Source organism: Geotrypetes seraphini, chromosome 6, assembly GCF_902459505.1.
Source record: "Geotrypetes seraphini chromosome 6, aGeoSer1.1, whole genome shotgun sequence".
Taxonomy (NCBI): Eukaryota; Metazoa; Chordata; class Amphibia; order Gymnophiona; family Dermophiidae; genus Geotrypetes; species Geotrypetes seraphini.
Window position 1 is genome coordinate 66,413,858 of NC_047089.1, and position 13,157 is coordinate 66,427,014.

The 13,157-nt window shown below is 41.1% G+C and overlaps 1 protein-coding gene across 1 annotated transcript in view; it reads right to left on the reverse strand.

The window, feature by feature from the left end:
• GPALPP1 (GPALPP motifs containing 1) overlaps positions 1–13,157 on the reverse strand; it is an 81,378-nt gene that overhangs the window by 64,358 nt on the left and 3,863 nt on the right. The window contains exons 3-4 of the mRNA XM_033949166.1: positions 9,455–9,547; positions 3,448–3,553 (exon numbers count right to left, since the gene is read on the reverse strand). Coding sequence (XP_033805057.1) covers positions 3,448–3,553; positions 9,455–9,547 — 199 coding nt within the window. The remainder of the gene's footprint in view (positions 1–3,447; positions 3,554–9,454; positions 9,548–13,157) is intronic.

Here is a 13,157-nt window from a genome sequence, read left to right on the forward strand (position 1 = left end):
ATCCAACATCAAGAACATCCATTCCGCAGTGCTTTTCTTTTGGTTTCCTGCTTGCATTTCTTCACTACGGATCAGTTTGGCCAGCTGTTTTTTGTTTGTTGACAATATCATATAAAACAGCCAGAATGGAGAGGAGTCAAGTATTTCTTAATGGACAAGCAGAATGAGTCAGCCACACACTGGTGAGGCCATGCAATGGTACCAAAGATGGATTAGCTCTCCTAGAACTCAAAGGTCTGGAAAGCTTTTCTGAGTGTGCAAACTATGCTCTAGGGCTGTGCCTGCTCATTTCTGCTTCCGTTTCTTCTTATCTGTCCTGCTGTAATGGTAGGCTCTCCTTAGCATTCCTCAATATTGCTGCGTCATGGGTCCTTCTTTAACCCAGCAAGATAACTGCTACATACTTTGAGAGAGGTATCCAGTGTCCCAGTCATTCCTACAAGATCTGGAAGTTTATACTCTCAATAGAGTGTGTACTAAACCCTTCCTACTTTGCCTAAGGACCACAACCAGCTTGTAGACAGCCTCAATCACTCTCATGCTTGGTCCCTCAATGCCCTTGCAGTTGCTGAACTGTTCCACCAATGAAGAACAGATCTCCTTGCCAAAGAGACCAACGCAAAATGCCATACCTTCTGCTCCAAATGCCTATCCATATATAGGCTTGCACAAGATGCTCTCAACATTCACTGGGGCCAACTTTTTATCTATGCCTTCTTGCCCATCTCATCTCCAAGACAATCCAGAAAATCATAAGCAACCAACCATTATCCTCATCACCCTACACTGGCCATGGCAAATATAGTTTTCATACCTATTATGCTTGGCCCTCCTCCCTCCCATCAGGCTTCTGGTCCTCCAGGACCTTTGACAGGGTGAAATATTTGACTGGCTCATTCAAGGTGAAATTTTCTGCTCTTGATCCTGCACCAGTTATTATCTGGTTCAGGATCAATAATCTACTTTTATTTTTATTTTTTTAATATTCTTTATTCATTTTAAAATCTTACAACAAGTGTACAGGAATACGTCATTAATATCTACAATATAACACTTGAAATTTTTTCACATATATTCATAAAAACATAAAAATTATATCCCAACCCGCCCACCCTTCTTCAATTATTGTAATCAATCATATCACAAATAGATTATAAACACATAACTTAGTAAAATTTCCAGAACAACCCCCTACCCCCCCTATGTGTACATATATCTATCTAAGGAAAGTGATGTTTACTCATTACAATATCTTTCCAATGGCCCCCAGATCTTTATAAAATTATTATAATTCCCTTTCTCCAAAGCAATTGCTCTTTCCATCTTAAAAATATGGCATAACGAATTCCACCAGAATGTATAATTAAGATTAGTACAATTTTTCCAGTTATTGGTAATATGCTGAATGGCAACCCCTGTCATGATTAATAAAAGTTTGTTATTATTGTTGCATTATCCTATGATACTATTCTGTTTGGTATGTCTATGAGGAAAAAAGTCAATTATCAGCACATAATAATAATCTACTTTTAGATTATAAGTCCTGAACAAATGAAGAGTTAGTGTTTTCTCACATGCCAGTTAATCGTAAGCACTGGCATGTGCTGTCCTTACATACAGTTTTTGCAGAACATTCCCTAATACAGTACAATGATATGACAAAGTTTTGTCCACCTTCCTGATTTTCCCTATTATTGCATATGTCGCACTGAATGATCTCTAACCTTTAAACACAATGTAATATTAGACAAATGGAACCTGAATAAACCCACAACATGGTTTTAAAATTACTTCATTTATTTAAAGAACAACATTATACAATACCCATATATCACCTATATGAAAAAGTAACTGCCCGCTTAGATATTCAACAAATTGTCCAAATTCAATTGATATCAGATGATTGATCACAGCCAGGCATCATTGCAGCAAGCCCTATTGAATCTAAACCTCATTATATACTGACAGTGAAGAAATTTACTCTGGTTACCTTTGTCTTATATTAAATTTTGTTTAAAGCTAGACTGCATTTTGATTAAAATTTCAAATTGTGATTAAAAGGTATTTTAACCCTCCCCTGAGTCACAAGTAGTTGCAGTGGGGAATAAAACCAAACATATTTTAATTGTGCGATTAATCATGATTAGAAATTGTAACTGAAATGCAGACCCAAAGATATTAAAGAATAAAAAGCCTTACCGTTTTCACAGTCTACTTCAGAGAGCAAACATTTTAAAGATCAGAAATTGTTAACTGTGACATATATGCAATAATAGGAGAAATTAGAAGGAGAGGGAAATCTTTTTCACATAACTGTAGGTCATTTTTTTTTACGGTCTGACATATGCCTTTAGAAAAACCATAAAAACTGCCTTATTCAACAAAATCATCACCTAAAAAAGTATCTACACCTAACACTACATATGTCCACTCCTGCTTTTAAGTCTGAAATGTCTAACATTATATTTTGCTGCCTTTTTAAGATTCCGTTTGCTGTATTTCACTGCCTTTTGTAAGGTTCTATATGCTGTATCTCTCTACCTTTTTGTAAGACTCCATATGCTCTTTGTAAGATTCTATATGCTGTATCCCAGCCCTTTTGTAAGATTCTATATGTTTTTTTGTAAGTTTCTATATACTGTATCCTGGACTTCAACATATTGTAACTTGCTGACTGCCAGCTCTCTTCAGTGTGAACCGCCTAGAAGTCTCACGACTATGGCGGTATAGAAGAAGAAAGTTATTATTATTATTATTTGCATTCTTCAGCACATTATTAGGAAGGAAACTGAGGGTGCAGTGGTGCTAACCACTGTAGCCCACAATATCTTAATATGTGCAAATTAAAAACAGAAAATCAATAGCTGATGAGGGCATGGTCAAAACTGAAAAGTAATTCAATCTGAGAAAAAAATTATAACCTTTATTGAATCCTTTGTAGCCATATAGGAAAGCAATGCCAATTTCCCTACTGGCGCTTCACATGTGGCTGTTTTCAGATTATTTTATACATTTTATTTTATGGATTTTATCGCCTATGCATTAAGAATACTGATTCTTTAAACTAATGTTTACATGAAGTTAAGATTTTTAATTGTATTAGCATTAATATTCCAAGCGGTTGTGAAATTTTATGGAAGTACAGCAAATGCATAAGATAAAATAAAGATGAATAAAAGAAGCGTTCTTAAGGGAGCCCAAAAAGATGGGCATTATCAGTATTTCTTGTGCCAAGTCTTTTACCTGCAATTTAACTCAACATCACATTCCACTTATGAGCAAACGTAATCATCTGCTGCTACAAACCAGTGTGATGGTGTAAAACAAAACAAGAGAAGAACTTTAGGAAAAAGATCAGCCCACATAAGAAGGAAATCGAATCTCTAAGAAAGACACTGTCATGTATTCTACAACAGAGTAAAGTCACATGCTTGGTTCTCTGCATACCTTTGGAGTGAATGCTGATAAAACAGATGGCCTGGAATGATCCTCTTCATCTTCACTAGATTCATCAACTTTAAATCCAGGCGGTAGTGCAGGACCTATAACAGGCCTCCAGAAAAGAAGAGAATACCCATTGCTATCCATCCTTCAAATATGAAAGTAACAAGTGAAGAGTACTGTATTACATCAGTGACCACAAGAGACATGCAATCTCACCAACAGCATACAAACCTGAATTCATGGAAGCTCTAATGAGCTGGTAGGCTGTGTGGTCTAAAGTGTTAACCGCCAGATTCTATACAGGTCGCCCACAGTTGAGCGCATAAGTTTGGGTCTGGATCCCAGATCCACGTGACAGGTAATAATTACCTGATTAGGTGATAATGATTACTTTACTTTAATTACTTTAATTGGCAGTAATTATGAGTTACAAGTGGATCTGCTCTGTACCCTACTCTATAACATGTGCACTTATTTTTCATAGCACACAACTCCAAGGGAGGCGTGGCCAGGTCAGGATCATTCTCAGAATTTAGGTGTAGTGTTATAGAATATTGTAATTTGTACACTTAGCTGCCATTAATAGGTTGCGAACATATACACCAGCTTTTGGCAGGTGTAAATGCTGGAGCCTAGAGTTAAGTGAAATACAGTATGCCAAGCTAGCATGCTGAAAAAGGGCTTTCAGTGCAGAGCAACCTTTACAAAATGCTAGTTTAATGTAGATCATTCTGGTACCTAACTTTGGGCATCATTTATTATATTCCACTCCATATGTTCTATAAACTAAACATCAATTCAAACTTTCTGGGTCACCATATCTATAATAATAAAATGCTAGTCGCGCATGCACACTCTAAAGTCGTGTTCCCTGATCCGTCGTGGACATGAGAGTGCGCATGCGCGCTTAGTACGTCACCACAGCCTCCCTGCTCTCCACCTCGCGCCGCTGCAGTAACAGCCCCACACTCGCAACTCGCCTATGTTCCGGAGCCGCCAAAGAAGAGCTCTCCCCAATCGGAAAAGCTGCCCGGACTCTATGTCATCGAGGCTCCTGGCCGGAGCGGGATCGGACATCCTTCCACGGGGCAGCAACTGACGGCAGGGGCACTCCTCGCTTACTTTTCGCCCCTCTCCAACTACCGGCTTTCTACCCCGCCCCCCCACCCTATACCACACTTTCTACGTGACCTCTGCTCCCCCCCCCACACTCTACCTCCCCCCCTACCCTTCCCATGCACTCTCTACCTCCCACTCCGCATTGACGGCTCGCGCCAGGCTCCCATGCAAACCGACGCCGGCTCTCTTGTTCTAAGCCTTCTCTTCCCCCCCACTCCGCCCTTATGACTTCCGCGTTCCCCGCTGCACCCCCCCCCAAGGAGGACCGAGCGCGGGTGTGGGGGGTGGGGAGCGATACAACCGGCTTCCGGGCAGGATATTTAAGAGGAAAAGTCCCAAACTGACGACTGTGGGCTAGGGAGAGGAAGAAGGAGGTAGAGAGAGATGCCGGATCTGCACACTGAAACCCCCGTTCACCCTCCCACCGCTACAAGGCTGACAAACCCGGCAGGAGCAGCAGCGTCCCAGCCACACTAAACGCTGCTTCGGGTCTCCTACTGGCCTAATTTCCTCTGCCGCGTCCCCGATGATGTCATCAGGGACGCGGCAGAGGACATTAGGCCAGTAGAAGACCTGAAGCAGCGTTTAGTGTGCCTGGGACGTTGCTGCTCCTGCCGGGTTTGTCAGCCGTGTAGCGATGGGAGGGTCAATGGGGGTTTCTGTTGTGCCGGGTAGGGTCGGAGGAGGGGGGGTGGGAGGAGTCGCAGCGTGTTAGAATGAGAGGCATGCAGGCTGGCATCGGTGGGGGGTTCAATGGAAGGCAGAGAGGCAGGATGGCATCGGGGGGGGGGTTCCATGGAAACATGCTGCTCAGGTGGATGGGAGACAGGCAGGCAGGCTGGCATGGGGGGGGTTTCGGTGGAAGGGGGATGGGAGGCAGGCAGGCTGGCATTGGAGGGGGGTGGGGGGTTCAATGGAAGGCAGGCACGCAGGATGGCATGGGGGGGGGGTTTCCATGGAAATATGCTGCTCCGGGGGATGGGAGGCAGGCAGGCTGGGAGGCAATGGAGGGGGGTTTCAATGGAAGGCAGGCTGGCATCGGAGGGGGGAGGAAGGAGGCACTGGGGGCACTATGGACATAGGAAGGGGCACTAAGGACATAGGAAGGAGGTACAGGGAGATTCACACATAGAACAAATGACAGACAGGCAACATGCAAGGAGAGAGAGACAAAGAAAAAAAATACTCAGACAGACAGACATCCTACTGCAGGACAGGGTAGGTAAAAGGAAGGGAGAATGGACAGGGGGAGCAGGTAAGGGGGGGGGGTGGACAGCCAAGGAAAAAGAAAGACAGAAAGCGCAAAGGAGAGACAGAGAGAGAGAAAGAATTAAAGACAGACACACACACATATATTCTAGCACCCGTTAATGTAACGGGCTATAAGACTAGTCTTTTATAATCAGATAATTTACATGTCCTTTTGCTAAAATATAAATCTCCATTCAGCAGGATAAATGCCAGCCAGAAAGTTTAAATCATAAAACAATCCATAAAATGCAAGCTCAACAACTATTACTTCAAATGAATAGTCTGACTTTGGGGCTGATGTGGAGAAATTAGATCTTACCTGCTAATTTTCTTTCCTTTAGTCCATTAGACCAGTCTAGAAATTGTGGGTTGTGTCCATCAACCAGTGGATGGAGGCAGAGAGAGAGAAAAAAAAAAAAGAAGTCCTGCATGTTTTACCCAATAAAGGCACTGTGCAGCTTTAGATGCTCTGTATTTCAAATGACAAAGCAATAGACCATATGTTTTCCATTTCACTTGAGTATTTGCACTAACAATACTCATCATATCGCTGGTGAGGTAAAAAATAAAAAATCTTTGAAATATTAAACTCTTAGAGAAAACTGAACACTGAATCTAAAGACAGTTTGATTGTTGATAAGAGAGTAATATTAAATATAGCAAAGTGGTTTAATAACTGGAAATATATTAGGGAGGGCATCTAGTCTTGTCTGGTCTGGTGGGACTAAAGGAAAGAAAATTAACAAGTATGATCTTAATCTTCCTTCCTTAGCATCCTCACCAGACCAGTCCAGAACTTGTGTGATGTTTCAAAGCAGCTCCCAAGATAGGTGGGACTGCAAATTCTCTACCCAAATAATTTCAGTCCCAAATGTAGTATACAGTCGTGCTCCTACCTGGAGTGGACAAAGCTTTGCAAATGTAAGAAGGACCCTTCTTACAACTACAACACCAATGCAGCTATGAACTGCAAAACTATTCACAACTCTGCCCATGATGTCAAAATACCTGTGATAGAAGGTTTTCAAACCTTAAGAGGTTGCTTCCTTTCAAAATTAGATATATATCCCAATAAAACATTATCTCAGCTATCAGATAATGATAATTTTAGAAGCTGGTTTACCTTAATTTAAAGAGAAAAATAAATCTGCCCAACCTTGGAAATTGGTTGGCCACTTCAATGTACTTCTAAAGCACATAACAGATATGAAGCAAAAGTAAAAAAATGTATCTACCTAAAATGAGGACACCACCTCTGAAAGAAAGGACAGAATTACAGTATTTGACATAACTGTTCCTATGAACTGGAAAAAAAAAATAATCTGTGCATGTTAAAAACATATAGCTCAAATTTCTAAAGGAGGAAGAAACCAAAAATTGCTACTTAACAAACAAGATATTTCCATTACAGTTAGTTGAGTCTGTCTATTCTAGACCCCATGATGACAAACACCAGCAATCTAAAAATTTCTCCAAATATCTCTTTAGCATCTACAACTCACTGATCTCCAACAAAGATATAACAGAAGGTCCCGCATCACAACAACCAGATGCAAATAATCTGGCACATTACTTTCAAGAAAGAATCAAAACCGTGAGTACATCATTCACACATGACCCAGAGGATAACATAGATCTATACCCAGGCAAATACAATGAGAAGTAAAGGATTCCAACTAACAGATGCTGGCCAAAATTCAACTCAGTCAACACACAAGAGATCTTAAGCTGGTTGAAGAGAATATCCAAAACCCATTGTTACTTAGATATATGCCCAGCTAGCCTGCTAACTCTTTCCTTCCACTACCTTTCTTCTATGGTTGACAAACCTAGTAAATGCACGCTTAAAAAATGGACTCTATCCCAAAACAATATAAGCTATAGTGTTGACAACCCATACCTAAAGCCACAAACCTCGACCTGACTAAAGTAAAAAATTTTAAGGCCAATAGCGGGGATTCTATGGCCTGCCAAACTACTAGAATTCTGTGTAAGTATGCAACTAGCTAAATTCATAGACCAAACAGATGGATTCCACAAATCACAACATGTCTTCAGGTCAAGGCAAAGCATCGAATCCCTATTTAATTTAATTAATTTATATTCCACATATCCTACAATTTTATGCAGATTACAAATTATTCAGGTACTCAAGCATTTTTCCCTATCTGTCCCGGCGGCCTCACACTCTATCTAATGGACCGGGGGTTAATTGAACTAACATCTAAAGGAAGATATCAATTCAGCAAAAGCAAACAATCAGAAATTAAATTAGAAAAAAAGAGAGAACGGCTGCAGATAGTGGATGATGAAATGTGTATTTGCTTGTCCACCTTCGAGCCACATTTTGAGTTAATTTGCACTCAAAAACAAGCACATCCATTGAATTGATTAGCAATTCTATTATCTACTTTAGTTTCACTGTTTTTACAATCATCCATACAAAACTTTAAATAAATAACTCAAATGTAATTTTTTGTTGGTTTCACAAATTTATAATTTCACTTATAGTGTGCTACAAAAAACATTTGCTCCATTTAGTGTGCCAGAGCTATAAAAGTTTGAGGGTTGCTGATGTTAAAAGTCCCAGAGTCTTCCTTCACAAATATCACAACGCTTCAAACTAACCTTCCCATCAACCTCAACAATTTCGGCAGAAGAAGATGGTTGAGGCTACCTTTGTTCCAGATAAGAGATCCTTGTTATTCAAACTGCCAACATACCCAAGATAACCCACCAACTACCTTGACTTCTGGAAAAAACAAAACAAAAAAAACTTAAGACATATCTCTTCTTTCTGTAGCCATTCACCTACCCTTCATCTCCTCCCCCCAACCACCACAAGATCGGGCTTAAATATGTAACTTCAAGAACTTAATCTAACTTTTATTGTAAACCACATAGATTCCTTGTAGAGAATTGCATTATATAAGACACTGTATTGTACTGTATACCAACAGAGATGGTAGTAACCAATCTGACAGGATTTAAAGATTATTTAGACATATACAGAGAGTAAAATTCAGACCAGGGACAAGAAAGCGGTAAATTAAAAGAAATAGGAGGGGGGGTCTGGGTGTTGCATTAAGTGTTCATCCACCTGAAATGATAAAAGACCAGCTTACAAAACTTCAGCACAGCTGTATCAGGTTCATAAGACAGTGAGTCAAAATGCAGCAGCAAGAACACTTTGGGTGATCCTCAGTTATAATCCACCAAGATGTGATAAAGTTTCCTAGCAACGGCAGCAAATAGTCTCACCTACACTTCCCAATAAAAAGGAGCAAGGTCAAACCAGCTGAGCTGACAATTGATATCCTTTATTAAAACTGTGCACAGCTGGACAAATGGGGTGCATCAAACAGTTCTATTCTGTTGACATCTACTATATTTACTGAATCTCAGTCTTTGTACAGAGGAGATTAATTTTACTTGGCAATTGCTCTCTACAAAATTTCATTATGGAGTACTCAAAGAACCAGCTGCTAGAAATTAAAAGCAGTACTGAGTAATCACTTGGAAATGTATACAATTAGACATGTAAATTGCAAAATTAAAACCATGATCATTTTTAAATAGAATATTTATGGTGAGACAGGATTAGCTTTAGACATGGTGATAATACAGCATAAAAACTTACCTCTCTGGGGAGTCAGGCTGTCTTTTAAATCCAGGTGGAAGGGCTGGTCCAAAAAAGCCATCATCTAGTTCTTCCTCCACGTATATTTCTTTCCTATGAACACAAAGAGGAGATTTGACCATTAATGTGATAAGAACATCAAAATTGCCATACTGGGACAGACCAAAGGTCCATCAAGCCCAGTATCCTGTTTTCAACAGTGGCCAACCCAGGTCCCAAGTACCTAGCTAGATCCCAAGTAGCAAAACAGATTCTATGTTGCTTATCCACATTCATCAGACACTAATAGGCACCCCCACCCACCCCTGCACTTTCCTCCTCTTTTGCTCCCCTTCCGGCCTCAACTCATCCAACTTGAAGCAATGACTGCCTTCTCACTCTCTCTCCCTCAATCTGATCCAAGTGCTCTTCTTCTCAATTTCTGTCCTCATCTGCTGTCCTCTGACCCCATGTGTTTACAGAGATTGTGCACCAGCATCTTCTCTTTCAGGCCAATCATTCTTTCCACTCTCTCCAGTGCTATACCATACACCCCTCCAAACCTTCCTGCTTCCAGTCTGAGGGGATGCTATACTGCTGGAGCTGCATGGGTGCACACCTTAATGGGGGTATAAATGCATGATAGTGATGTACATTGTACTCATCACCAACAAATTGACTTCAGTCACAGCACATACACAGCTATCCGTACATATATTTAGAGAACACACAAACTCAGTTAAAACTAACTACAGGAATAAGCACATTCTACTTTATACTGGAAAGCCAGCATATCAGCAATTCAGCCAGAGCAATAATCCAATATCTAGTTTAATTCAGAGGTGTAACCAGGAATGGGCCCAAACCCACCCAGCAGCAGTGCCTCTTTGACAAGACCAGCATTGGGCTTCATTTTTCAGCATTGCTTTCTCTCTCCCTGCCCAATCTGTGACCCCACACCTTTTCTCTCTTCCCCCACCTCCCCCCTAATAATAGGCCTTATTCTTCATAGGGTTACCAGCAGTAATTCTCACATGCTGCATCTGGCTGACCCAGAAGCCTTCCCTCTTCTGCGTCTTGCTCCCAATCGCAAGGAGCACATGGGAATCCAGCGACCCTATGGTGGAAGAAGCATGTTAAAGCAAACCGGAGAGTGATGGAGATGTTGGACTGGGAAAGGGCAGAGAGAGCGGCAGAACTGGTGGACAATGAGAAGGGAGGTAAAGAGTGATGGAGGGGGAGCAATGCTGGATCCAGGGGTGAAAAGGAGGAAGAAATGTTGGACCTTGGGCATAAGCAGAAGTATATACAAGCACAGGGACAACAGGATGACTGCAGAAATCCATGGGCATGGGAACAAAACGTCATTACTACTGCAGAGGCGAGGGGAAGGATTAACAGTGAATGGGGACCAAATTATGTCCCCATGAGGATCCTGGCAATTGGTAGGAAGACAACTGGTTTAACAATTTGTAGGATCTTCTTACCAATTGTTTTACATCTACCAATTGTTGAAATGGCGTCTGAGGTGTCAGAACGGAAGAGGACATCCCTCCTGCCGGTCTTCATTAGAAGGTGGGGGCCGGGGTGGGTGGGTATGGGCAGTCCGCGCAACTGTGGCTGAGGCAGAAGGGAGTGGGCATCCCTCCTGACAATTCTACAGGGGTGGGGCATGGGGAGGGATTCAGGTGTATGTGGGGCTTCCTGGCATGTCCCTCTTCTTTTTTTTTTTTATGGGCACAGATGTTGTGCATGTGTAACACATGAACAACATCTGTGCCCATTTAAAAAAAAGGCTGCTCTCCCTGCCCTGAACAGCTGAGTGGCAGGGGAAGCCCTAAAGCTGCCAGCAGCTTCAGGAGTCCTGCGGCTCAGTTGATCAGGGCAGGGAGATCAGCTTTACAGGAGGGAGGAGCTGTACAGCGATTGCTCTTCTGAGCAAGAGCCAGGCACAGTTCCTCCACCCTTTTACTGGCGATTCTCTGCATAATTAGTATGCATATAATTTGCATGGTAGTGTGCTGAGCATCACTAGTAAAAAATTGCTCACACCATGGTATTTTTTTACCATGGTTTTGGAGATTTGTGCATCTGGACCTATATTTATATTTCTATCGATGTATTTCTAATAGTATAACCAAATCAATATTTTCTTGATATAACTGTAAAACTAATCTCAAAAGTTATTTAAAAAACAAAAAACTTCATCTATTTATAAATATTAAGATAATACCAGCAAGAATGAGTCTTTCTGTAGAAAACCATGATTTCAATCAAGTCTTTTTGACTAGTGATTTAGACTGATTTGATTTAAATCAATTCCACTCTGATTGGCCATTATTGGAAACAGGAAACTGGGCTAGATGGACCACTGGTCTGACCCAGTATGGTTGTTCTTAAGTTAGCTCTCTGGTACAGCTTTCCAAGCAAGCTATATTTATTTATTTACTAGGAGTAATGTTTCAGCTTCCAAAGGAATTTATTTAAAGCGATATATTATACTAGTGCTCCGCCAACTGCATTACACAGAGAAGCGAAGAGTCTAGGCTCCACTGAAACGGTGAGATTGAGTTCCACACAGCCCACAACAGAAACCTTGCTTACCATTTGCCAAAAATGCGAACCTAGCATGTAAGGCTAAAACTTGAGAAGTCAAGGTGATAAGCATGATTGAATCCGGGGCCTCCAGGCCTGGCTGAGTCCAGGCTGCCAAGTTTGGCTAAGCCCAAGTTGTTAAAATTGGATGAAATAAATCTGAAACTATGCTGAGAAGACACCTAATAGAACCTATTATGTTAAGCTCAGCTAATAGGCACAAATCAGCTGAGTAAGTAAAACTAGCTGAAACCAGACTAAATTCTCTTGAGCCCATGAAAGTCATGAGAAATGAAAATGAAACAACAGTGGAGCAACAGAATGAGAGCAGCTCATGAGAATAAGTGACAGCCAAACTATGTAAATTGAGCATTACTACTACTATATGCAGGCAGTGCTGTCCAAATTATATGCAGGCATCCTTTCCTGATTCTAGTGAAATGTTTACTCTGTCCAAAAATACTAAGGCTAGAGGGCATGCAATGAAGCTACTAAGTATTAGATTTAAAACAAACCGGAGGAAATATTTCCACATTTAACGTGTAATTAAACTCTGGAATTCATTGCCGGAGAATGTGGTGAAAGCAGTTAACTTGGCAGAGTATATAAAAAGCTAATTTCTTAAAAGTCCATAAATCATTATTAAGATGGACTTGGGAAATTCCATTGCTTATTCCTAGGATAAGAAACATTAAATTCGGTTTACTTTTTCAGATATTGCCATGTACTTGTGACCTGGGTTCACCACTGTAGGAGACAGGATACTGGACTTGATGAATCTTCAGTCTGTCCCAGTATGGAATCTCATGCTCTTATGTACCTTCTTATGTTACCTAGAGTCACAAGCAGCTGCAGTAGGAATCGAATCCAGTTCCCCCAGCCTACTGCAGTAACAATCAGGCTACTTCTCCCAATGGCCAGTGCAATGAGCTGCAAACCAACTGGCACTGCCAGGAAGAGATAAGGTACTTCAGAAATGTAGACCACAGCATAAACCTGCATTGTAGGAAGCAAAACGCAGAGAAAGGAAAGCCAAAGACTTACATCTAAAAGCTCTTATCTAGAGAATTATCTCTGTGCTCTTGGAAGAATGCTCACAAAGGAAAACTGGACTCTTAGGACCGGATTC